The following is a 27027-nucleotide window of genomic DNA, read 5'->3' as shown; positions in this document are numbered from 1 at the left end:
AACAACTGGTATGATCCTTTAGGGAACACACTGCCAGCGATGTAGTTCAGTTTGCTTTATCTCACACATGCGGATAAAAGATTTTTTTAAAAATATCACGTAAAAATGAGAATCTAATAACAGACTAAATTGCTGTAGATGTTTACTAACCATACGTCTCTCTGTAAATGATGTAAATCAACACAGGGTGTAATCTCAATCTGCCCCCTTGATGGATTCAGATTTGAGGTTAAATTTCACAGCTTCCTTACTAATCATAGCGGCGAAGGAAGCCGATACTTTGCGAACACGTTTGGGTCAAGTTCATGGAAGAGTGAAGGGAGAGCCAAACCTGCACTCAATCCTGCCAGCTTTCCACTGACATTTATGCAAAGTTCACACGGGGGTTGATATTAAGAGTTGAAACGTTCTCCTACATCTGTTCTCCTTTTGCCTCTTTTTTTTTTTTTTACTAAAGGGCAATAAAAGTCACCTGTGACCAAAATAGACACTTAAGAGAAGTTGGTTGTTCTTTGGAATTGTGATCCTTGAATATAAATCCAATTACTCTTTTTTTTTTTTCTCTCAGGTGGAGATTTCTACTCAGCCACCATGACTGACTTCTTGGCGAGCGATGCAGTGATTTATCGCAGCCTGGGAGAGAGTAGCCCTGTTCTACGTACAGTCAAGTATGACTCTAAATGGCTGCGAGGTGAGAATCAGGCATCTTAACTAATTAACTTACATGTGGCACATTGTGAGGTGGTTAAAAGTAAAACTTTATTTATATAGCACCTTTTTTTTAACACAGGTTACAAAGTGCTTTACAGTGACGTTGGGACAAAGTAGGACACAAAAACCATGAAAGACACATTCAAGAACACATACAGACACAGCTATTCTAAAAAAAAGTCTGGTTGCCACGGCAAAGAAAGCACAGTCGCCTTTGGTTTTTAGTTTGGCACGTGGTACGGCCAACAGGGAAGTCTTCATGGACAACAGCGTCACATCTCAGTGACGGTGGTTCTAGGTGTGCAAAACACCCAGATTTGCCAAACTTTTATGCTAATTAATCTCTTATCAGATCTTTTATTTGTCCTTTCTCTTGTTTTTATCAGCAAAGAGCAATGTGCAAAATATTGAGGTAGCAGGTTTCTCATGTTTAGCTAGCCCTAGCCGTAGCAGATCTAAAGTTTATTCCATGAGTAACTTCCCCAAAGTCCACAATATAATTTGGCTAATATTTATTCACTGTGCTTTCTGTAAGCTGGTGTCTGAACTCGGCCAAAGATAATTTGTTAGAGAAAGACTCATCACTCTCTAACACCCGTCTGTAATTGCGAGAGGGGAAAACAATCTGATCGTGTCACCTCATTTTCAGTAGTTGCAATCACACACACACACACACACACACACACACACATCAGCCGTACGCTCAACCATATCATATCAGTCATTTAAGCATATCAGTTTAATGGTTCAGAATCAGGACATGGCAGTATATTCGGAGGAAGTAGGTCACGACAAATAAGGTGTAAGCGGGGCGACGTCACACTCTGAGCTGCAGTGCTTCAACCTTCTTAATTATGTCTTTTAAGTTTTATAACTTTAGTAACTTACAAATGTTCAAATCTAAACCAAAATGCATTCAACGATATAAAAACCTCAGCTGTATGAATTCTGCCTTCAGCTGATGATGCTTTTATCAGCACTGATGCGGCGCTAGTTCTGCTATTTCAAAAAAAAAAAACTGAGCATTATCTCTGTGGCTGTAAGAATGTTTTCCATCCTACAGTAATATTCAAATTTGCAAATTTAGAACACAGTCGTCCTGCATTCCCTTGGACCCATTTTCCAAATTGAGCATCTGTGTTTACCCGTCTCCACTCCCTGCCTCCTCACAATACACTGTCATGTAGGAAAATAAGGCATCAGTGCCAGTGTGTTTGTCACACATCTTTTCTTCTTGTCTCCCACAGAGCCCCATTTCCTCCACGCTATCGAGTACGGGAATTACGTGTACTTTTTCTTCAGCGAGATCGCAGTGGAGTACACCACTCTTGGCAAGGTGAGAGATTCTTAGTCTTTCTTTCTTTACCAGACCAGAAGCTCGTCAGGCTTGCGGTTCGGTGAGTGTTTGGTCACTGAGAGGATTGAAGTAGAACATTAGTCGCCGTTAGGGATGTAGCGAATGTTTTGAAGCCTCCCCCCCCGGTTTTTGAAAGGAAGAGGGGTGGGTGAATAGAAAGAGAGAGATAGAGGTACTAGGGAAGAGCAAGTCATGGTGCAGGTACCTCCTGGACGCAGACCGACAAAACACCAGCAGCACGAGCGACACCGAGGAGGAGGAGGTACCTGCACCGTGATACTCCCCTGCTGCCTCCGTCGTCTCTCCTTCTCTCTCTCCACCCCCCTCCACAAAGCTTTATTCATATCCAATAGATTTGAATATTGCGACCAAAGCTTTGAAGCCTAAAAAAAGGTATTCGGGACAGCCCTAGCCTGCCCTGCAAACCGCACGCCTACAAGATGTTTAACTGCGTCAGTGTTCCACATCAGCTCTGCCTGAGCGTGTTGTGGTAAACAGCGTGATCTATGAGTTGTGTCACCTGTAAGAGATTTCGGACTTCCTGTCCCCCTCAGGTGGTTTTCTCCAGAGTCGCACGCGTTTGTAAGAACGACAACGGCGGTTCCCCGAGGGTGCTAGAACGTTACTGGACGTCGTTCCTCAAAGCCCGGCTGAACTGCTCCGTCCCCGGCGACTCCTTCTTCTACTTTGACGTACTGCAGTCGCTGACCAACGTGCTGCAGATCAACCACAGGCCGGCCGTCCTCGGCGTCTTCACCACACAGGCGAACAGGTCAGTAAGGACAGACGGGTGTCAGGTTTGTATTATTTGTTTCTGAAGTGAAGCTGAGGTGGAGTCAGGAATGTACCTCGGTTTTTGAGTCAATGTTTAACGGTAAAAAAAGACGCTCGGAGTCACACACAAGTGAAACCGCAGCTATCAGGCAGCTGATGTAGATGTTACAATAAGAGTTGGTATTTAACTATGGTTCTAGGAAATGTGGATGACCACCAAGTGTGTTATGTGGGCAGTAACCTCGATGAAACACTCATTCAAGCTGAAACAAGTTGTGAGAAAGAAAAAAAAAAACCTACATACACATAAAGATAAAGTCCAGCCTTCATACACAGTAGTTTAAATAATCTATAGTGAGTCCTGGTTACTCTACACTCCACTCCTTCACAATAAAACTTCACTAATAGCACATTAACAATGATAACAAAACTAATAAAAAGAAAATTACAGGAACAAGAACAAAAAAGCAATATTTAATGTACATGTGACCACATATGGGTTTCCTGAATCGCCTGGTTGTTCCAGGCTTGGAGACGAGGTTCTGGATTTCAAACCTTTGTCTTGCTCTTTGTAACGTCGTCTTCTTTTTGCGGCCGCTCCAACAGCATCACCGGCTCAGCAGTCTGTGCTTTCTATATGGACGACATAGAGAAGGCCTTCAGTGGCAAATTCAAAGAGCAGAGGAACAGCGAGTCGGCGTGGACACCTGTTCCAGAGGAGCAGGTCCCAAAACCGAGGTAAGAGACACATCTTTAAATAGCAAACTGTCACTTTCCAAGAACATGTTTTTTTTCTAACTTTGACAGTGGAGTTTTTTTTGCAGCTGCTTGCTGATATTGTTCTGCACAGACATCTCCAAACAAAAAAAAAAAAAACAGCAGCCACACACAAGACACCTGTTTTTTCCCTCTTGATCATCCCCAAAAACAAACAGCTGCCAGTGTTTTTACATCTGTGCCCATGGAACTGGATTCAATCCTGATGTTTTTTTGTTTGTTTGTTCTAACTGCTGCTGTTGTCGTACAGGCCGGGCTGCTGCGCTGGCGAGGGCTCAGCAGCTGCCTACAAGTCGTCCACCACCTTCCCCGACGACACGCTGACTTTCATCAAGTCCTACCCGCTCATGGACGAGTCCGTCCCCTCGGTCAACGACAGACCCTACTTCACCCGCACCACCAGCAGGTACGGGGGTTTATTTAACGATGAAATTATCAGATACGTTTCGCCGAATCTTTAAAATCCTTACTGAATCAAAAGCTTTTGACTGAGAAGCTTCATCAGGTAAACTTTATTTATAGAGCATTTCCACCACAGGAACACAAGCCCTCAATTTAACCTGCTATTCGACTGGAACACCAGGGACTAAACTTAGTTCATGTACACTAGTCCCAGTCCCAGCTCACATTACAAGAGGTGGACAGAAATGTTTAAAAATGGGTGTGAGGGGGAAGCATTTTATGCTTTTGTTAAACCTCAGAGGCTGGCTGCAGCTATGAAACAGACCATTACCAGGAAAGACCAGGGTCTTTTTTCCTTTTTTTTACGGTTGGTATGCAGGTATTGTTTTCTATTTTCTGTAGCAACATAATGTACCGGCAGTGTTTCCACACTCTGAGCTGTGATTGGTATCGAAGAGTGAGCTCAGGTGGAACACACAACCTTGTCCCTCATTAAAACCCATCGGATTTTTTTTTTTTTTTTTTTTTTCCAACGGTCGATCTCTCGGCCCACATCAAAGACAAGCCGCATAGGGATGGGATCTTCCTTGAGCGCTGACTCGACCTGCAGATGTTCCTCTACAGCTTGCATAGAAGTGAAGAAGTCACCGGTTTGTGTGTGCGTGTGTGCGTGTGTGTGTGTGTGTGTGTTGTGACATTTGAGAATCTACTGATATGGGATGATGATGGGTTGAATGTTGCATCAGTGATAAGTGTCACAAGTGTTTCAGACAGTAATGCATAAAGCTCAGACATGGATATACACACACACAGCTGATACACATCACAGATTCAGCCTTAGAGAGACACACACACACACACACACACACACACACACACACACACACACAGTATACTGGAGCCTCCTCCGTGCCTCCTGAAGCAGAGCCAGGCTGACAGCCAGCTAGACACTGCAGTGGCTCCACACTGGGGAAACATGCGCCGCTACACATCTGGCGCCAAAAACATCACATCTGCCTCGTCTTTCCCCAGAGAGGAGCTAGATAAATGAAATCTAACCAGAAGTGCATCACGCAATACTACCGAGCCTGTGCGGCGACGTGCCGGTCGAGCCCATGTGGGTAAACACACCAGCTTCTATGGGAACGACACGGAGGGGACCGCGGGAGAAAAGTGAGGGCACAGGAGTCTCTGCCGGCGTCCTTTATAGAAGGAACGTGACGCCAGAAACATGCCGGGTTTGTTAGAGTTAGTTTGTTTGTTTGAATCCCGGGGCCAGAGTTGCAGACGGAGGAAATGAATAAGTAAAGCTTATCCCTCTGTCAACAACCGCCGGACTCAAGGTGCCCTTCAACACGGCTCTTAATCCACGGCTGCTCCAGTGGAGCCAGCAGGAGACAACTGTGGTGATACTGGGAAGCTCCCGGGTGTGACTGTGGAGTCGGATGAATATGAAGCAGGATGGTGCTGAAAATGAAGCAGCAGTTCACTGGATATCATTACATACAAAAACTAGAAAACGTGAAAGAGATCAAAGAGACAGCAGTCGAAGATGAACTATCGGATGATTATCATGTCATATTTCAAAACTGGAAAAAAAAAAAAAGCTTTGAAAACTTGAAATCTAATAAAAAAGGTTTTCCAAGATTGAAACTTAAGTTTTGAAGGCTTGCATAATGTTTTGATAGGCTGTACATCGGGTGCATATCTACATCCATAAAAGTTTCAAAATAAAACTTCGCCCTTTCAAAAACTCAAGTCTCAACATTTCAAAACTTTCTTCCCAACATACGAGCAGCAGTTTTCAGATCACCGTTTACAAAGTTTCAAACCTGGAAAACAAACTAGTGTTGGAGAAACACTCCTAAAAAGTAACGCAGCATTTGTGAAGAAGGAAAAACTCAAATACAAAATAACATTTGCAGAGATTTTAAATTTATTTTCATCCTATCAAAACATTATGCAAGCCTTCAAAACTTTTTTATTAAATTTCAAGCTTTCAAAGGTTTTTTTCTTCCAATTTTTAAACATGACATGATACTCGTCCCATAAACAAGAAGAAGGATGGATCGATTGAGTGGCTGTGGGTGGATGGATGAATTTATAGGATGAAGGGATTAAAGGATGTAGGCGATGGAGGAAGGGACTGGTGGGTTGCTAGATGATGTGATTGATTGCATGCCGATGCTTTATACAATCAGCTCAGCACTCGCCCACTGTTTGTTTTGTTTACCATGGGAAATTGACTTTGATAAAACAAAGCAATATTAACATGTTAAGCAGCACGTTGACATTGTTAGCCCCCTCTAAGTTACGTCAGTTTGAAGAGAACCGTCTGCTTCATTTTAGCTGATCTCTTTACTCGAAATGTGATTCTATAAGTCGGCGTTTCCGTTCTTTCTTTTCCACAAACATCAATTTTTTAGCACAGTTGTGTTTTATAATTTCTTTTTGTTTTTTTTATATAACGCAGGTTCAAGTTGACCCAGATAGCGGTGGACACGTCGGCGGGGCCCAACAAGAACTACACGGTGGTTTTCCTCGGCTCAGACAACGGCCACGTGTTGAAGATCCTGGCCAGCACCGAGGGAACCAACGCGTCCTTCAGCACCCAACTCCTGGAGGACATTGACGTCTACAACCCCAACAAGTCAGACAATCTTGTCTTGTCTTTTTCTGTGTCGGATCTGTTTTAAGCTCTCCCCTATCTTTTTTCCTTAATTGTATTTCTTTTCGTCTTTTGTTTGTTCATTCTCGTTTTCTTTTTTTTTTCATGTCTGTTTCCCTTTTTCTTTCTTTGTCCTCTACTTTGTATGTTTCTCTCACTTTTTTCCTCTGATCTTTTCTTTTATCGCCTTTCTTGCTTTTTCTCCTCCTCTCTGTGTTCTGCCTTGATCTGTCCTGCCCACCCATTCTTTGGTCTATTGTAACACTTTGCATCACCCTGTACAGCTCGAGGGGATGTTTTTTTTTTTCTTTCTTTTTTTTCTCCCAGTGTCGTCTTTTGTTTTCTGACTGCACAGCTTGAAATGTCTATCTGCATAGAGTTCGATTCACAGCCGGCTCTTTGTATAATTTTTCAGACTGTGCCAGCCATCTGTAGCGATGATTTTAACAAAATGAAACAAAAAAAAATTGAAAATGTCTGATTGTGACAGTTGATGTTTTTCCCCCTGTGTTCCTAGATGCAATGTGCGGGGGGAGGACAGGAGGGTGCTGGGTCTCGAGTTGGATCGGGATCATCACGCGTTGTTCGTGGCCTTCTCCAGCTGCGTGATCCGTGTGCCGCTCAGCCGCTGCTCCGACTACACCAACTGCAAGAAGTGAGTACACACTGGTGACCGTGGTGCTGGTAGAAAACAGTGGATTGTTTATGGTTGGGCGTGAGTATCTCAGGGTTTTGTCCATTAATGGGGTAGAGATGAACTGGAAGTTGTCTGGAGTTGTTACGTTGGTGCAGACGTTGCACCGGACTGTTGTGGTGAAGAGGGGGCTGAGCCTTAGAGGTAAAGTTTTCTATTTTATTTTGATCGACTTTCCAACTGTCAACTATGCTCATGAGCTTTGGGTAATGAGTCTCTTTGCACAGTGGCTGGGCTCACTTTTAGAGACAAAGTGAGGGCCTGGACATATAGAAGGAGGTCCCAAGTGGAACCATCCGCCGCTATGTCACATTTAGATTCAGTCAGTTGAGGCGGTTTAGTGTCTGATCAGGAGGCCTCCTGGATGCTGGAGGCCCCAGGGCAAACCCACAACACACTGGAGGGACACTTACTTATCTTGCTGCCTCGGCAACCCGGACCCATATAATATAAACCTCCAACAATGGAAGGAGAGATAAAATGGATATGTTTAAAACTGTTGGACTGCTGGTAGGACAGCAATTTATAGATATCAACACAGGCTTTTGGAACTTTCTCTATTTTCTGACAAAAGATTAAACAATGAAATGATTGATAGGAAAAATTGAATAGATGTATCAATGAAAATAATCATAAGTTACTGTCCGAACACCTGTCTTCTATTTCAAGACCAGATTTAGTCGAGTGAAAAAAAACAAAAAAAAAACATGAAAACCCTGTTGAAACCTAGAAAAATGGAGCAAATGGATTTCTATTCAGGACATCTAAGAGTGTGTACATTGTCAGAAATTTAAACAAATCAGAAGTTTGTGTAGATGTTCTTGCAGCAGACTTTAGGAGGAAATAGGCAAAGATTATACAAATGGAAAAAAAAAAAACAAATCTTTTGGAAAATGTGTAAAGATGAAGGAAAATGGTCAAAAGTCAGAAAAACACAACAATTCAAAGATATTGGAACATCTCAAAACCAGCCTGAAGAGTGAGACGGCCCAAAAACACTACATGGTTTAAAGGTTTCACTGCCAGGTAACGCAATTAAGGCTGGTTCAATTTCCTCTCCAGCCACCAATTTAAGAAATGTGTCCACTCATGATGCTGTCAGAAGCTTTTGGACAAAGGCCCGTACCAAATAACAGATGTTATGCTGTTATCTGCCTGTTACATAGAGTTGGTTGGGCCCACTTTCCCCCCAAAAGCACTCTGAGGTTATTTGTGGTGTTGGCAGGTAAGTGAGAGTAAGATGAAACCGAGCACTGGGGATGTATGCTGTGCTTGCCACGTAAGATATGCTGTGGTTACAAGCAAGGTTGAACGTTTTTATAGGCCAATTCTGATCGGTTTTCTGCCTGAAGTTCATGTTTGAGTGTAAGTGATCCTATGTTTTTATACAGCTGAAATAAAAAGCATTTAAGTGTGCAATTTTGAGAATAATAGTTTAATATCCCTGAGGTTTACAGTTGGCATGACAGCTGATGCTAACTGGTACGAAGGGCTAAGAAAGAAACTGGAATTCATCGGGTTTGTAAGTAATGGAGTACTCTTGTTTTTATATGATTCAGTATTTTTACAGTAAACCAGGTTGCTCAGAGAAAGTCAGTATACAGATTTCTCCCCAACTCCCAGCCTTAATTTGGAAGCACAACATACTTATCTTAGAGGTTCCCTGTGGAGTTTTTGACCTCTAGTGTCGCTATGGAGCAGTTTTTTTTATGAGTGGGTCCCTGTTTTTGTATGCACAATACATAGTCATACCATTCATTTCACACTATTCCCCTGATCTAAAGATGGCTGTAATGCACCAAGAAACACATCTATGCACCAACAAAGGCAGAGAAGAAGAAGACTGCAAGCGAGTTAACATGAATGTAAACAATGCAGAAATACTTAAAAAAAAAAATTTGTTCAGCAAATGTTTTATGAGGAAGGAAATGTATTCAACACATTTGTAGATCACAAGGACACGCACAAAAAGTTTTGGTGAGTAACAATGAATGTCAACATAACTTGTTTCTTTACAAGAAAACTCTTCAGGGCACCTTCAACTCTAGTAGTGATACAATACACTGCCTCCTGAATTTTTTTTATTTATTTATTTATTTTTTCATTTGTGTGTGTTGGAGGTTTGACGGCTCAGTGAGAGGACAAGCTCTGTAGTGAAAGCGCACGACGTATCCCTACAGCGCAAATGTGTGTGAATTTCGAAATGGTTACAATGTTACAGTTTCATTTGCTAGCCGCTTTTATCCAAAGCGATGTACACCTGAGAGTTAATACAACACAAGCAAGGATCTAGTCAGAAGAGAACAACGCGTGTAAGTGCCAAGTCCAATAGGATGTAGGTGCCAACAGGCAATGCATAGAGTGCATAGAAGCAGATAATTTATTTATTTTTTAATGAGTCCATCAGGTGTTGGCAGAAGAGTTGGGTCTTTAGCTCTTTCTTAAAGATCAAGAGGGACGGCAGATCAAATGGAGTTTGGTAACTCGTTCTACCACTGGGGAACTACAGAGAAGTCTGGCTAGCAATTTAGGGCCATGTTCTGGTGGTGGTACCAGGCACCTTTCATTGGCAGAGTGTAGTAAGCGGGAAGAAGCATAGACCTGAATGAGGGAGTTCAGGTAGGTGGGAGCCGTTTTAGTTGCTATTCTGTAAGTGAGTGTCAGGGTTTTGAATTTGGCCAGGGGAGGGATATGAACAGCGGAGTGATATGCTGGTTTGGGCTGGTTGAAGACCAGATGCACTGCTGCGTTCTGGATCATCTGCAGAGGTATGAACATGCATGTGGAGAGACCTGCCAATGCGTGATATTATGAGAGCCTGTACCAGGAGTTGTGGTGCATGCTCAAACTGGTAGAGTCTGATCTTCCTGACGTTGTACTGGGGAAATTAACACGACCAAGCTATCAAGGCCATGTGAACCTTAAAGTTACTTGGTCAGCATTCATGACACCCAAGTTTCAGGCAGACTTTGTGGGCAAGTGTTGGACAAATTCGAGCTGGCTATTCATCTGTTCTTGTATAGAGAGGCTTGGTTGGGACGATGAGGAGGTTAAGCTGAAGGTGGCGTTCCTTCATATCGGCAAGGCACAACGAGACCCATGCTGAGACTGTGAGGTCTTTCGGCAGGAATGATAGGAAGAGTTGGGTATCATCAGCATAGAAGTGGATGATTGCACCAGGTGAGGTGGTGTTTATTAAGAAGAGAAGGGGACCGAGCACTGACTGTTGAGGAACCCCTGCAGATAAGCCGTGCGGTTTAGACACTCCCTCTATTTTGAAAACAAGGATGCATTACTACATCTACTCATCTTTCCTTTCCCACTCTGCTGTCACAGTGATACTTTCTCCAAGAGAGAAGAAACTGAGAAAATCAGTAATACTCGACCCTGAGTAGGGAAACCAAGTTGCTCATTTACATGACATTTAAGTCACTGCAAAAGCCAGTGAACACAGATAAAGTGCAAATGAACACACTTATTGTAAATTTAATACCCTTTGGTTATGAACTGTTGGTCGGACAGAGCAACACTTTAAAGATGTCGCTATGGACTATGCAATTTTTGAGAATTCGTGACATTTCATAGAGTAAATTCTTAGTCAGTGACTTGGAAAAAACCCTTAAAAGTAATTAATCGATTATGAAAATAATCATTAGTTGCAGACCTAAAAACAATTATGTGTAATCATCAACTTAACACCACTGTTGTGTGTAAATTATGTAAATGATGCAAAATAAACCCTTGAAAGAACTGCTGTCAAGAGGCTGAAATTGCTTTTAAAGCAAGTTTATGAGCAGAGCGTGGCAGAGCCTTCAACCATCTCTCTTTGTCTACAGGCTTTTGTTTGCAGGCGATGTTTTAGCCACAGCTAATGTACTTGCTCCCCAGCTTCAGATTCTATTTTTGGGGCTGGGAGGAATGCTGGCTCCATGCACCCCCCCCCCCACCCCCCCTTTTTCTAAATGTCCTCCAACCTCTCAACCCAAAAGAAGGATTTCTCCTCATCTCCACCAGGGAATATATATACCCCCATAGCATGCTAAACCTTCATTGCAAAGGCCTGGAGAAGCTCTCAACATTGTTTAGTCATAAATTGGATCCAGCTGATTGGCTAAGAGCCAGCAGTAGTGGCCGCTGTTGTTTTTTTTTTTTTTTCCTGAAGCTGGAGGAGAGAGAGAGAGGAGGAAAAGAAGGAACAGGGAGAAAATGGATAGGGTCTGTCTTACCTAAGCTTACGGACCGGCTACATCCCAAGATCCTTTTTAGAGACTAGAGCTACAGCACACCTCATCCTGGGATTAGGGGCCCCGTAAGCCTCATCAGCACTGGCCAGGAGGTCAGGTTTCAGCCGCCATATCCTCCTTTACCACACCAATGAATCTGTCTCCCTCTAGATGAGATTTACTCTATCTCTCTGTTTTCTGCCTCCATTTTCCTCTGTCTTTGCATGTCTCTCACTCTTGGCTTGTTTCTCTCTCTTTCTCTCTCTCTCTCTCTCCGTAGTCTGCATCGTCAGGTTTCTTTTTTCACTCGAGGCCCTGCTGCCAATATTAGGTTTCAGAAAATACTCTGTTTTGAACAGCAGCGAGGAAATGTATGAAGTGGGAGTTTTAATAAAAAAAATACAATAAAAGGGCAGAAGAGACCCCAAACTCTAAAAATCTGTAGAGCCAAGGATTTTCAACTCCAGAGGAGATGTCTCTCTTTTTTTTTTTTTTTTCATATGAACAGGATCAGGGTTTAAAATTAACTTTTCTGTCCACCGGCCAAACGGCTTGTGAACATTCAAATTTTACCAGCCACAATAGATTACCTTTGGGGGGGTGGAGGGGTGAGGGGTTGTGAGTGAAGCAAATCTACCAGCTACTTGCATATTTTACCAGCATTTTGTGTCCTGTCTAGGATAAATTAATTTATATTGACTGTCATCTAGTTTATTAAGCATTTCTAACTCATTTTAAGATATGCATCATCAATGGCTTAACGGATAATGCCGGTTTATTGTGACATTGTCTTATTTTTGCAGCTTTGTCCATCATTTCTATCAGTTATGATAACTTTGTACTCATCAAAGTAACTGCTGCGATTTTGGAAACTTGGTGAAATCACTACAGTATAGTCAGACAGGGCAAGAAACACAACCAGTCAAGATGATCAATCAGATTTTAAGCAACACCAGATTATATTAACCTCTTTATTTGGAGGTGAAATCAGGTTGCTTGTTTACATACATGATGTTTTAAAGCAAGTTTATGAGCAGAGCGTGGCAGAGCCTTCAACCATCTCTCTTTGTCTACAGGCTTTTGTTTGCAGGCGATGTTTTAGCCACAGCTAATGTACTTGCTCCCCAGCTTCAGATTCTATTTTTGGGGCTGGGAGGAATGCTGGCTCCATGCACCCCCCCCCCCCCCCTTTTCTAAAAGTCCTCCAACCCATAGGAAGGATTTCTCCTCATCTCCACCAGGGAATACATATACACCCATAGCATGCTAAACCCTCATTGCAAAGACCCGGAGAAGCTCTCAACATCGTTTAGTCATAAATTGGATCCAGCTGATTGGCTAAGAGCCAGCAGTAGTGGCCGCTGTTGTTTTTTTTTTTTTTTCCTGAAGCCGGAGGAGAGAGAGAGAGAGGAGGAAAAGAAGGAACGGGGAAGAGAAAGGATAGGGCCTGTGAAACTCACTGGCCGGCTACATCCCCCAGATCCTTTTTAGAGACTAGAGCTACAGCACACCTCATCCTGGGATTAGGGGCCCCGTAAGCCTCATCAGCACTGGCCAGGAGGTCAGGTTTCAGCCGCCACATCCTCCTTTACCACACCAATGAATCTGTCTCTCACTCCAGATGAGATTTACTCCATTTCTCTGTTTTCTGCCTCTTTTCTCTCAGTCCTCGCGTGTCTCTCACTCTTGGCTTCTCTCTCTCTCTCTCTCTCTCTCTCCGTCACTTTAGTCTGCATCGTCAGGTTTCTTTTTTCACTCGAGGCCCTGCTGCCAATATTAGGTTTCAGAAAATACTCTGTTTTGAACAGCAGCAAGGAAATGTATGAAGTGGGAATTTTAATAAAAATAAAAAAAAAAAACAACGAAAGGGCAGAAGAGACCTCAAACTCTGAAAATCTGTAGAGCCAGGGATTTTCAACTCCAGAGGAGATGTCTTTTTTTTTTTTATATGAACAGTTTCAGTGTCTAGGATGAATTCATTTACATTATTTTGACTGTCACCTACTTTATGAAGCATTTCTGGCTCATTTTAAGATGTGCATCATCAGTGCCTTAACAGATAATTCCAGTTTATTATGACATTGTCTAGCATTTTATGATAACATTGTACTCGTCATAGTAACTGCTGCGATTTTTGGAAGGTGAAATCAGGACAAGAAACACAAGCAGTCAAGATGATCAAACAAGTTGTAAACAACACCGGATTATATCAACCTCTTTATTTGGGGTAAATGTCAGTAATAATCCGTCATTGTACAGGAAGCTACGTGTGCACACATGCTGCTCCGGGAGTTTGTTCAACATGTCTGATGGCTTCATTGCATGCGTGTTCTTTTTAGCAACGTCGCCACATTCATGGATTTCATTTATTAACTTGGCGAGTTCAGTGTCACAGTATTATTACCAATAAGAATGATGGCCAACAGTATGAAAATAAGATCCAGTTTCTCACAAAAACAGAAGAAACCTACTAATTTATATGTGAATAACAAAAAGATTAATGATAAAATAACAGCAAACATCTGCTGCAATTGAATCTATTGCATTAATTTTAATTTCTTGAATAGCATCTTGGTGTTTAGTTGTTCACCAGCATCAATTTAAACATCTCCAGTAAGTCAGTGTTGTGTTTTTTTTTCCCAGGATGTTTGCTAAACTGGAAATTATGAGCATCGGTCTCAAAAAATGGATAAATCTCTTCTCCTCTCAGCAGCTAATGGATGTTCTTCACACAGTGTAGCTGCAGGCGAACGTACACACCTATGTGTTCATCATAGCGTGTCAGAATGAGAGCAAGATGGCAGAAGAAGTCTGAAGGGTTAAAGAATGACGAGGGACACATACGTCGTGTATAAACTCTACATATGAAAACAATGTCAAACACAGAACAAATGACTTTGCTACGTGTCTCTTACCAAACAAACCACAGCTGGACCTGACTGGGCTCTTTTCCCATAGAGCTTTAGTGCTGAGGTTCATTCCTGTCCTGTAACTGCAGAGGAATGCAGTGACGTGGAGGAGGAGGAGGAGGAGGAGGGAGACTGGAGAGAAAGAGAAAGAGAGAGAGATGCATATATACCTTATGGCTAATTTATGAATAATTTATTAAAGCTACACTATGCAGTGTCACATATTGGCAGCCACACATGGCGGCAAGAGTCATTCTAGGACCTTAATACCCAGAGGTCCTTTGTCAGTCTGCAATGCTTTGAGAGAGAGGGGGGGAAAAAAAATCAATTCATGATTTTCATTCGGTACAATAGTCCAGCAGCAAAAGCCAGTGTTGTGAAGTTCACAGTAGTTTTTGATTGATTGTTGTAAGACGTTACAGAGTTTTTGCTGAATTTTACAGACTTCCAGTCCCAAATCTGACAACTTTAAACTGAACTTCACAGACTCAAAAAAAAAAAGCCTCGCAGCTTTGACCCGAACACAAATAACTCGCGCCTTTTTGACTTGAAATGACTTGAACCCTCCCGCTTTTTATTATGTTCCCTCCAGTTTGGGTGCATCATGTATTTGCTGTCTCTCTGATATGCTTAGGACTTGCATCTCTTGTAGTCGTGCCCTCGGTGCAAATGAGTTTTGCCTTTTTGGGATAAGAAAAGTTACTCACAATCAAGAAAATCAAAGATCATGCTGTTGAAAATGAGGATATTGTGGTTGTTCACCAGGAATACAATCCTCACCAAACAGCGGCCGAAACACACCTACTTACAGGCCTGTTATTTCTCTTACTGTCAAGTCGAATCAGCACCTTTTGACAGTCTCAACAATAAACTTTACGAGCTTCACTAACTGCGTATTTATTGAAGGGCTTTTGTATTATTATTATTATTTTTATCATAGAGAATGTCCTTCCAAGAAAATGACAGCACAGTTCATTTGTGAAAAGGTCCAAAACAATTTGGCAAGGTGTGTGAATTATGAGTCGTCTGTCAGGAGCGAAGGCAGATGTTGGAGACATTATTATAGAGCCTCAAACTGCACATGGAGGTCGGGGCGTATGGAAGGATCGACAAGCGATATCCTGCCAATAGGAGCGGAAATGACAAACTTAAGTATTTTGTCATTTTGGTGGATTTGTGCATCCCTTTATATTAGTCTGGATTAGTTACATATGTCAGTTGCATCCACAGGTTTCCGTAAAGTGCCAATTAGCAGTAGAAAACTGAGGTAAAAATAAAAGAGAGATCTTGCCTGCTGTAGCTTTATTCATAAATACTTTGCATTAATATGAGTTCCCAGCTGCAGGCGGTGTAGGATTGCAAACAGCTCCTTTTGACTTCCCTTCTGTTCTGTAAGAGTGACACACTGATCTGCTCTCGGTGGGATTTCTCTGTAATGTTTACAGACTGAGGGTGAAGGTGGTGTAACACCTGCGCGCTCAGGTTGTAGATAGTAAATAATTTTAGATATTTAAAAACAGATCGCAGGAGTCCTCATTAAAACTCAGCACAATTTATTCCTTGACTGCCATAAAGGGTTTGACATGGAGCTGCACCCAGAAGTACTGCCAGCAATCTGGCAACTTTTATTTCTGATGGTGTTATTTAAAAGATCAGGTTAAAACATCTCTTATGTAAGTGTAGATAGGCAGCAGGTAAGCATCGGTAGTCTTTCTTTTCTCCTAATGTATTTTATGCTCGTTATGTCGGTGCTGCTGGGTGAACGCTGCCGACCTGCAGAGCGCAAGAAAAAATAACGGTAATTCTCTCACTGACACCGGTGTTGTTTTGCAGCTGTAAAGTTGCAGGATAAAGGCCACGAGGATCCTTTCAACTCATTTCAGAGTGCAGCGTTTTAAAACCGCAGATTTAAAAGCAAACATGAGGCAGAAGCACCGATCAGCAGATCAACAACAGACATGTCTGAGTCTCATAGTACCGAAAGCTGTGAATCAGCCGGGAATTTCTACCGTAGGGAACGTGACTAATGTCTATTGATTGTGGTTAATGCTGAATTTCCTAAAGGGAGGAAGTAAACAGTTCTGAGTATAGTTAGTAGGAGCAGGTGACTGACTCGTCTGCTGACACGAGACTGGTGGCAAAACTCAAAGAAAGGTCAAAGAAAGGTCAAAGAAAGGCACTATGATGGCCAGAATGGTCCTCATTTAAAGGTACAGTCCACATGTAGAGAGAGATTGGAAGATTGGAAGCTGCTACGATTCACTGATTGATTGACAGATCTTTTAAAGGATCAGGCTCTATTTGTTATCATCAATAAATGTCATGAACAGACCAAAAACCAACGTCTCTCAGTACTTTCTGACGTCCATATCTGCAGCATTCATGGCTCAGTAAATTCCTGATACAACTCAGCGCTGTAGTTTTATCAGATGTTTCTCAAACAGGAGTGATGACTGCATCTCAGCTGCAGGTTAATACAGTGAACACTCGAGACAAGGACCAGAATAAATTGATTGTACGATGAAGTGAGTTTACGTGTAATTTAATAACTCGAAAAAGTGGATTTAGTTTATTCTTCTGTTTTCTCAGGCTGATGGTTTGTTTACTTCAGTATGTTTTCTAAAGACAAACAGGTCTATTTTTTTCAGTTTTGTTCAATTGAGAATCACAAAATGCAGACATTTTATCCACAAGTTAAACTCTTCAATTATGTAGGAGTAAATATCTGTAATTTATATGGTCAAACCAATTATAGATCGATGCTTTAAAGCCTGTAAGAGAGAGAGAACTCCGCTTTTTAATCCGTTCAAGTAAGTAAACCAAACACGTCCACAGTCCTATCTGTAATCAGAAACTAATCTAATAGTGATCTTGCCTTTGTCTCTTTATATAACTGTCTGCATTCATCTCTGTTATGAAGAACGCAGCGGTGTCGGGATACTTGTTAGTCAGCGTTCACAAACAGTGTCAGCAAACATTGGTAATTACATATTTTATTCATATATAGAATCTCGGCAGAAACGGCGACGTGAGTCGTAAAATGCCACGTGTATGATATTCAGTCATATAAAAGGATGTAGCTGTGCTGTATTTAAACAGCACGCGTCTGTGTGGCAGCAGATATTGTCAACTAATCAGTTTATTTGCATAAAAACAAGATTATAGGAGTCGCATGAGGAGTTGAGATGTAAAGATTAATGCTGCGAGTTCACAATAACGCCGCTTTTGTTTTGTCAATTAGAGACGCTTATAAATAACTCTAATCGCAAAACTTGATGATATAATGTGGGTTTTTTTCTTGCTTGTTGGTGTCTTTGACCTCTCTGTCTTCACCTTATGAAGCACCGAAATTTCACACGATTCAGCGTGTGGCAATGTGCTCGCTACTGTTCCCTCCGTCACCGATTGTCTTCCTGTCTCTCTGTTTGTCGTGCAGGAGCTGTTTGTCTTCGCGGGACCCTTACTGCATTTGGCTGAAGTCAGGCAGCTGTGCCACAGTCTCACCTGGCTTCAAGTAAGTCACACACACACACACAAACACACACACACACACACAGTAGGTAATAAGTCGGGGTATCCTCTTCTTACCCAGTGTAGATCTGAGGAAGGCTGAATGACATCACTACAGCCTTCAGGTTGTTCAGGTTTGTCTTCCTGTTCCTGCATGCTGCAAAATCACCAGTCCTTATTCATCCAGATGTGAGAAAAATCTTCATGTAATAATGAATAATAGTGATGAATAAAGAATAACAATCCACACAGGCTTTAAACATTTTTAAACTGACAGACGTAAGCACTTTGGTGTTTATTTCATCACCGTTGTTATTGTTTTATTTGTCTTCATATTGGGAACAATAACAATGTTTTACTGCTTCTTCTTCTCCTTCTCATCTTACAAAATGAAAACACTCTGCGGGGCAACACTTTTAACAGCACACCGACAGTAAAACGGCACACCGTGTTTAGCGGGTTTTAATGCCCGGTGAAAGGTAGCAAAGCTCACATAAAGTCAGATTAGTGTCTGACAGCTAAGTATCTACATTTCCACCTCACTAAGTCACAGCGCCGAACCCTTTCTGCATTATACAAGGTCATCGTCGGGTCTTTAGCGAGTGATAAACTCATTTCCGAGTGAAGGTGGACAAGCCTCAGGTGCAGAGAACGATGACGCGCTAAATTGAAGATGGTGAAGTTTATGAACACAGTTAAGAGGTTATTATGTTTAGACTTGTGGTTTGAGATGATTAAATTTCACTGTGAGGAGAGATAAACCTCTTAAAACCCAGCTGACTTGCTCGTTAGGTCAGTCGTTCCAAACTCTGTCCAAAGATACCAGATGTGTCAGGCTAAATTATAAGATTATAAGACATCTAGAGTAGTTCTATGGATGGAGTGGTGCAGCCATGTGTCTTTGTTTTTGAGTATTTCACTGAACTTAAACATCCTATGTGTAGTTTCAATGAAGAGTCGGAGGAATCCAGTGAGAATATACATGTGATCCTGTCCAGACTGGGTGGAATAAGATGATTGAGATGAAAATTGGAGGGGAGAAACCGGGTGTAAAGTGATTATTATCTGGTAACAAATCCCAAACTGTCAATCAACACTCGAGCACAGAGGGCAGAAAGCCGTCGCCGCTCTCTGCTCTCTTGTTTTTGACATTTCGCACATCTGGCCACGCTTCCAACCGGTGACATCACAGCATATATTTCTCCTCTCAGCTCTCGAAAAAAAAAACAAACACTTGCGTTTTAACATCAGTGACCGGGGCGTAGCCAAAAGTAAAACATACTTCAAAAGATTTAGTCCCATTAACGGTTGCAGCAGTGATTTTCTGCCCAATGTGATTCATTGTTGATTCAACCTTTAACTGAGAAGTCTCTATTCATGAAGCACCGAGGGACAAAAAGTATGCAGATTTGCTTTCTAATCAAACACTCCAGCAGGAGGTTTCAGTTGTTCATTCCCCTCTGGATGAAGTTCAGCTAATTAGTGAGATCAGCCACTGTTGTGTTTGGTCAATCTGAATTAATTCTCTGATTAGTTCTCTTAACTCACAGTCGCAGCGGACAGATTTGTAACTTAGTCAATAATGTGTTTCCAAGCAGGAGCAAAAAGCAATAATTTTCATATCTCCCCTCTCTCTCTTTCTCTCTCTCTCTCTTTCTCTCTCTCTTTCTCTCTCTTCTCAAGTGAATTGTTCAGCACTGTGCAGATCAACCGGACCTGTATACACTCACCGGGGCGATGCACTCCTGATAAATCAATAACTAATCTAGAATTAGACATGGTTTCAACGGCAGCATGATGAATATCTGACTCGCAGTTTTTTTACTAAAACACCACTTCTCTGGTCCCTTTTGAGACCTACAACTTAAATCTATCTTGTTTATTCACAAATGGCCTGTACATGTTAAGTGGTACCTTCTAATTTTATTGGTTCTGTGAGTGTGTGTGTGTGTGTGTGTGTGCAGAGCAGGATGTCAGAGGGGGAGCATGGATAAGTAGAGGAGGAGGAGACAAGTCGATGAGGAAATTAAGAACCCAATTTACTTATCTATTCCTGTAAACTGTCAGGGAGCCATTTGACAGTACGGTATCGACCCCCCACCCACCGACCCCGTAGTGTTAGAAGCAGAATTTATGTTTGTGACTGTAAAAGTCCAACTGAAGTCACAGAAGTCAACCTTTTCACAAAAAAAAAAGGACTTTACAGAGATATCAGGAGTTCTCCTTCAGCCTTCAGGCCTCTGAGCGGACGCGCCAGCTGAGGCGGCTCAGAGATACAGTTTGTGCTGGTAACTACAGCTTATAAGCTAAAGACAGCCAGCGTTTTGTTAGAGTAAAGAACCACAACATTTAGCATCCAAATCAGCTGATGTTGACATTTGCAGGTGAGATTTTCAGCTGTTCAGCTGACCAGATAATTGGTGATCTAGTCTGTAAAGTGATGTTAGCAGAGCTCTTTCTTTCTGGTGGAGGTTTGTTCGGTCACTCGTTCAACAAGCAGAGGTGCAACACGAGATGTGTGTCCATGTTTGTAGATAAGAAGAGAAGGTAGATAAGGTTGCAGTGGCTGTCCTGACATACTGTATCTCAATGTATAACAGTGTTAAAGTGAAATAGGGGGGACATAGAAGGGAAGGGAGGATTTTATTGGTTGAAAACTGTTTTTCGGCCCAACAGCAGCTTTCTGACTGGTTAATGCACAGACAGGGGGCGCTGTCATGAAACCAAGAATAAAATATGTAAATTTCCTCCTTTTGCATGCTGATCAGAGATGCACTGATTGCAATTTTCTTGGCTGATTCCGATTTTTTGATGATTTTCTTTCTTTATAAGAATTAAATAAGAAAGAAGTTCTGACAACTATAATTGACAGCACACACAAACATTTCTGTAACTTTTCTTTAATGAAATATTAAAATTCAATTGCATGTTCATTTTACTATTTAAATAACTCACATTTTTCTTCTTGATATCGGACATGTTCACTGGGGCTTTGTGTCTTCATTTACATTGAAGAACTTCCACACCAGTGACATGTGTGTGTGTGTGTGTGTGTGTGTGTGTGTGTGTGTGTGTGTGTGTGTGTGTGTGTGTGTGTGTGTGTGTGTGTGTGTGTGTGTGTGTGTGTCGTCTGTGCTGTAACAGCTGTGTGCGCGACAGGAACCATAGTGCAGCTCCGTGAGGAAAATATGATGGGATATATGAGACTGATCGGGCCGGTCACCAGTCATGACCGATTAGCTGAAAACCAGCTGATTTCAGTTGGTGGCCAATCAGTCGGTGCATCTCTGATGTTTTTCTTCTTCTCTAAACAGAGCAGAGAATTTTTTTTGTTTTTACTGAGCAGATCTGAATGTTATAGCAGGAGGAAAAAAAAGATAATGAAATTTCCTTTCATTTGGACTTTGGTTGTGATTCGTTCTTGCACTAAAGTTACCTTTCTCCCTCCCTCTCTCCCTCCTACTCTCTCAAAGCCTGTGTCATAAAATCAAAAGTGATGGTCAGCTGCATGTGTTTCAATCACGCAGCAGTGTACCGCGCTGTCTGGGGAAAATGGGGAAGAAAGACGGATGGGTGGTTGGATGGATGGACAGATGGATAGATGAATAGGTAGACAGATAGATGGATGCAGTAAAGGGTAAAGGAGGAGGAGGAGGAGCAGAGGCAGTTAAAAGTACTATTTTCTCATTCTACGCGCTTCCTGACAGTCAAGGACTTTGCTCGTTCCTGTGTGGTTGACGTACAACCTGCTGCTAAATCACCTTGCTGGGGTTTTTTTTTCTCCTTCTCTTACCTCTATGTACATTGGTTGTAAACTGTGTGTGTGTGTGGAAGTTTTCTATGGACTGACAACCCACTACACTTACCTTACCCCTTCATCTCACACACACACACACACACACACACACACACACACACACCCAAAGCACCACTTCCACTGTTGACTGGCTTCCAATAGATTATTTTGATGGCTGAAAATGTGCCGACCTGGAATTATTGCATATGCTCTGCTTGGTCACCCAGACATATTACTTCCCCTGCCCTCACACAGACAGAGGCCAGAGGGATTTTGTTTTTTTATGTTGTTTTTTTTTTTTTTCTAGATGTATGTTTCTGTGTGACCTCTTCTGTTTATGCATTGGAGAGCATCTACTATTTGGATTATTGTAATTTCAACCAATATAGTTAACACAGTCAGTTTTTTTACTTAAAAGAAATATTACAAATCTATTTTCTTTCTTGCTGAGAGTTCGAGAATACAATTGATACCACTCATGTATGTACGGTAGATATGAGTGCAGCATATTTAACATAAACTGAATTAAAAAACATCTAGTAGTGGTTTTACGGGAGGTTTGTATCAGACTATATCTTAATCAGGTGCTGTGACTTCCTGAAGTATTTTTTCTCGGCAACCTCACAATGATGATAAAATTCCAGGAAGTCACTGCACCCTGGTCAAGAAATAGTCCTGCACAAAACCTCAATAAAACCATAACTTGTTGTTTAACTTGTTGTGCTTTTGTGTGCATTATTCAAACAAAATATAACATGTTGATCCATTAGCTTTAGAGGTGCTGGTATGCAGGTTTTGTTACTTCTGCACGGAGCCAAGCTAGCTAGCTAGTTTATGCTAAGCTAAGCTAACCGGAAATGCCACGAGTCGGCCTCTGAGTGGTGCTTAACATGCTCTGTGATACTTTTCAAAAAGGTTTTTTGCATATAGAGGGTTGAAGTGGTTGATTTGATTCTCTCTACTTCCTGTTGAGGTGGAATAACGTGAAGTGAGAGGTCATTTAATTATTTAAAAACAAGCAGGATGTCATGTAGTAAGAGAGTTTAATTTGCGAGAGGCAGCATGGTTGCGTTGGAACTTTTATTTATGCCTCCTGGTACACAACTGAGATAATCATTAAAGATGCACTGCTTCCAAGCAAGTGAAAGTAATGAGATTTTGTTAGAAAATGTGTTTTTGTTTATTAAAAATGTGTGTGTGTGTGTGTGTGTGTGTGTAATAAGGCATAAAAAAAATCTGGCAAGCAAGATGAAAAAGTTGTTTTTTTAATTTTGTTGTGACTTGAAGGAGTGGATTAATTGGTAAGCATTACAATTAAGTCTTAGGATCGGTTGAAAGCTGTAATTAAGATTAGGGTTCAGTATCTGAGGTTCAGTTGGCGGCTGGTGAGTCAAAAAATTGAGGAGGACAGAACGGCGTCATGTTATTTTACACCAGTCGGCTACTTATCTCTTCTTTATTATGTTCAAGTTATGTTGTTATATTCAAATGCAGGACCGTGCAGAGACCTTTAGGGGGCAGGTGCAACATAATTTATAGCATAACCTGTTGAATTATAGCATCAAATATTCACTGAATGGCATATAAAACAATTTGCTTTCAAAAACAAAAACCCCTGAGAGGTGAAAATGCTCCTTTAAAGACATTTCTACATATTGTTTCTAAACAAAGAAGTGCTCATTTTAGCCCTGAAGTGATTCAGATGTTTCATTTTACCAACAAAGTTAACTTCAAATTTATAGTATTGTTCTATTGTGACAACAGATTTATGTTCTCATCAAAAACAGACAACATATCACATGATTTACACGTGTTTCCTGTGTATTTTCTTAGTATACAGAAAAAAAAATACCACAAAGCTTATAATCTGATACAGGTTCATAAATCACACAACATCAACAGGTGACTGAACAACCACTCAATTAAAAACTGGATCAATTCCACATGAATGAATGAGTCCAGACAGCTCACTGTAACTCTTCAACAGCTTCAGTGTGCAGAATAAATTCACACAACAGCCACACAGAGAGACATTTAACCATCAAAGAACAAATTAGCGACTTAAGAGACGGAGAGAGAGAAGTGACGTCTTCTTCTTTCTATCATGGAGATGAAGTATCCATGTTATAACATCCATTTGTATTTGTGGCTGTTGGTCATCTTGTTTGTTAGTTAACAGAACTTTGTGGCTGCTGGTTAACCAGTCTGATATCATTAGCAACAATGACAAACAAGTTAACTCTCCTGGTTGTTTCATTTAAACTATGTTGTTAACTTTGTATTGTTGTTGAGAAGAGTTCACTTCAGAGCAGCAACATGCCGGGCTGCAGCACGTCACCGTAGACCCACCGTGTTTCCAGCCCAGACAGCTGAAATCCGTTAGCTTGTTGTAGCAGCCTTGAAGGACTGTTAAAGACTGTTAAGCTAACTGTTGTGTTGCCTAACATAAGAAGCTATCTGCTGCTCGAAAAATAAAGTAAATAAAGGGAAATGTATATATGAAAGCAGGAAACTTGGACTCTGTTGAAAAGGCCGAAATAAAATGTTATTTTTATTGATGTGTTCGCAATTTACACATTATAATCTCTTTTCTAATGTGCTATCTATGGCTTTACCGCATACAATGATAGGGAATTGAAATATGGATCATTGGACCAATGCAATGTCAATATTGTATTCTGGTTGTTGATTGGTTAGAGAGGACGTCCTCACTAGTAGCATCATTTTATGTGTTTTGGCCAATCATAGATAAGCATGACGAAAATGAAGCACATTAAATTGATATAGGAGATCCAGCAGGAGCCTCCTCTGACTGCCCTCTCTTCCTCTTACCTGCCCTGCAGGTGTCGCTGTTGAAGCTTTTTAATCAGAATTTCAATAATGGGTTTTTTTTGTAATGGTTTACTCCTTTTTTAAAAACTATTTTTATCTCCCTCTTGTTTCCCAAAAAGCCTCGTCCTCTGCCTCTATGAATGAGCCTCCTCCGTTGAGGTTTGAGGTTAGGAGTTAGTAGCTGTCACTGAAACGTCCTCACAAGTACATTTAGACCTATTAGTGATGGAGAGAGAGAGAGAGAGAGAGAGAGGAAGTGCCGATGTGGCTTAACGCTGGCGAGGTGCTCCGAGCACTTCGCCGAGCTTTGATTTATGAGCCGGAGGTTTAGCATTCAGGACAAAGACACACTGGAAATCAATGGAACAGAACCTAGAGAGAGATCAGCCAAAATATCCTGTCCAAACTCAACTATCAGGCCCCTGCCAGAGACGGAGAGAGAAGTATGTACGGACAGAAGAACAAAGCAAACAAGAGTAGAGGAAGAAAGAAGGAAAGAGAGAGAGACGATCAAAAAAGATGGAAACTGAGAGAGAGAAGGAATCTTAAGAGAGGAGAGATTGTTTAAAGGGAAGAGAAATAAAGACAAAAGGAACAAGGGGTGAAAGGAGAAAGAGTGGGAGGACGGGGAGAGTGAATTTTTATCAGTCTGATTCCAAAGTACAAAACATCTGTTTTTCATTTAGATTCTTCTTTTCAAGAAACGGTCTGCTTAGACTCTCTCTGTGGCTCTGAAGTAACATCAGATTTTAAACCTGCATTAAGTGATACCTTTTTATATGTGTGTATATATATATATATAGATCATTGAAAAGAGGTGATGAATAGATGTTGAAAGAGGAGAAAAGAAGGTGTATGATAAAAAAGGACAGCGACGGAACGAGAAAAATGGATGAACTGATGTTAATCGAGCAGCAGAAAAGAGTCTGACCGGAGTTTGAGATGAAGCAGCTCAAAAGTCATCCACCTCCTGGGACTTCCTCTTCTCTTTCTGTCTGTTTCTCACTGTCTCCTCTCTCACATCACTCTTTTCATGGACTATCAGTCTCCTTTTTTTTTTTTCTCCTTTCTCAACCAGCGGTGGCATAAATTTTAATGACTGATTTGTGGCTGATCCAGAGGATAGGAGAGGGTTAGGAGAGAGGATTCACAGCCCTCTCTCTCTCTTCATCTCTCATACCGAAAAGCCGTTTTCTCATACAAAACTCCTGAAAACGTCCAGACAATCAGGTCTGGACATTGTCTGGAGTTGCCGCCTTTTTAAAGACATGTGGCACACATCAGGAGATCGTCGGATGTCAGACGTGTTCTCACTAACTGGATTGGTTTAGGTGAGGAATGGCGCCTGGTATGTGCGGTCATGTAGCCGGTCCGTAATTTGGTCATAAACAACCGAGTCTCTCGCCATTCCTTTTGAATCTGTCTGATGAGTTCGGCGCCGGCACTTAAGAGACAGTAAGTTCCCAAATCTCGTCATCTATCCAGTCGGGAGATTTTTGTTGGCGTCTTTATGTAAATGACCCGTCTATTCTTCTAGTTTCACGCCAGTTGCACGATAGAAAACGTCATCAACACGCCTACACTCTGAATTCCCCTAGAAAACGACCTGCTGTATTCACGCATGAGCTCAATCGGACATTACACAGACTTTCTACACGGGAGCCAGCGGGATTAAGTACGTTTTAATGTCCGGTCCAACTGATTTGGACATTTGCATTCTCAAGTACAGCCCCTCCGGGTAATGTCCGGATAAGTTTAAGGTTGCAGTGAATGTGTGAAAGGAGCTTAAGATTGTGGCCGGAAAAGGCTCAGCTTCATACCGTTTCTGGGTGTTATAATTTGTATGTCATCTATAATGTATTTGACATAATCGCTGTCGCCAAAACCACAACGCCAAAAGAAAAGACAGCCAAGGACAGAGCTGGATAAAGATCCTGGAAGGGAAAGTGTGTTAGCTGCATGGTGCCGGTCGACACTTTTCAGGATTAAGCTGCTGATTTTTTTTAATATTTTTGTTATTGTCAACAAACACCATGGAAAAATAAAAACCTGTCCATCTCTAGCACTCAAGCCCAAACCCATTTTTGAAACAGTTCATGCTCATGTTTTCATGTAGGCTACTTATGTAATCATTATTGTGTTTATGGACTCATCTGCAGATCAGTTTGTGCAGATACTCACCTTGACTCTTTGTGTCGTTTTATTTAAGGTTGAGCCAACAGTGTTCGTTAAAGTTAAGGCCACAGCAGCAAAAAAAAGTTTTTTTTTTCCTCTGATCTGTGGAATAAAATCTATATTGCCACTAAGCACAAAGCTCTGATATTATCAGTGCCAAGATAACAACTAATCACACCAAAACTATCAAACCAGGAGG

The 27027-nt window shown here is 41.5% G+C and overlaps 1 protein-coding gene across 5 annotated transcripts in view; it reads left to right on the top strand.

Moving 5' to 3' along the window:
• The window catches only part of sema6e (sema domain, transmembrane domain (TM), and cytoplasmic domain, (semaphorin) 6E), a 166112-nt gene that overhangs the window by 114648 nt on the left and 24437 nt on the right, over positions 1-27027 (top strand). For 4 of the 5 annotated variants that reach the window (XM_044358190.1, XM_044358193.1, XM_044358192.1 and 1 more), the window contains 8 exons: positions 569-691; positions 1959-2047; positions 2623-2840; positions 3449-3580; positions 3870-4025; positions 6495-6671; positions 7207-7344; positions 17952-18029. In XM_044358190.1, coding sequence (XP_044214125.1) covers positions 569-691; positions 1959-2047; positions 2623-2840; positions 3449-3580; positions 3870-4025; positions 6495-6671; positions 7207-7344; positions 17952-18029 — 1111 coding nt within the window. Of the gene's footprint in view, positions 1-568; positions 692-1958; positions 2048-2622; positions 2841-3448; positions 3581-3869; positions 4026-6494; positions 6672-7206; positions 7349-17951; positions 18030-27027 lie in introns of those variants that run through there. The other variant, XM_044358194.1, reaches the window with a different exon arrangement.

The sequence above is a fragment of the Thunnus albacares genome, chromosome 8 (assembly GCF_914725855.1).
Source record: "Thunnus albacares chromosome 8, fThuAlb1.1, whole genome shotgun sequence".
Taxonomy (NCBI): Eukaryota; Metazoa; Chordata; class Actinopteri; order Scombriformes; family Scombridae; genus Thunnus; species Thunnus albacares.
Note: the sequence above shows the minus strand (reverse complement) of the source record. Positions and strands in the feature narration are given on the sequence as shown.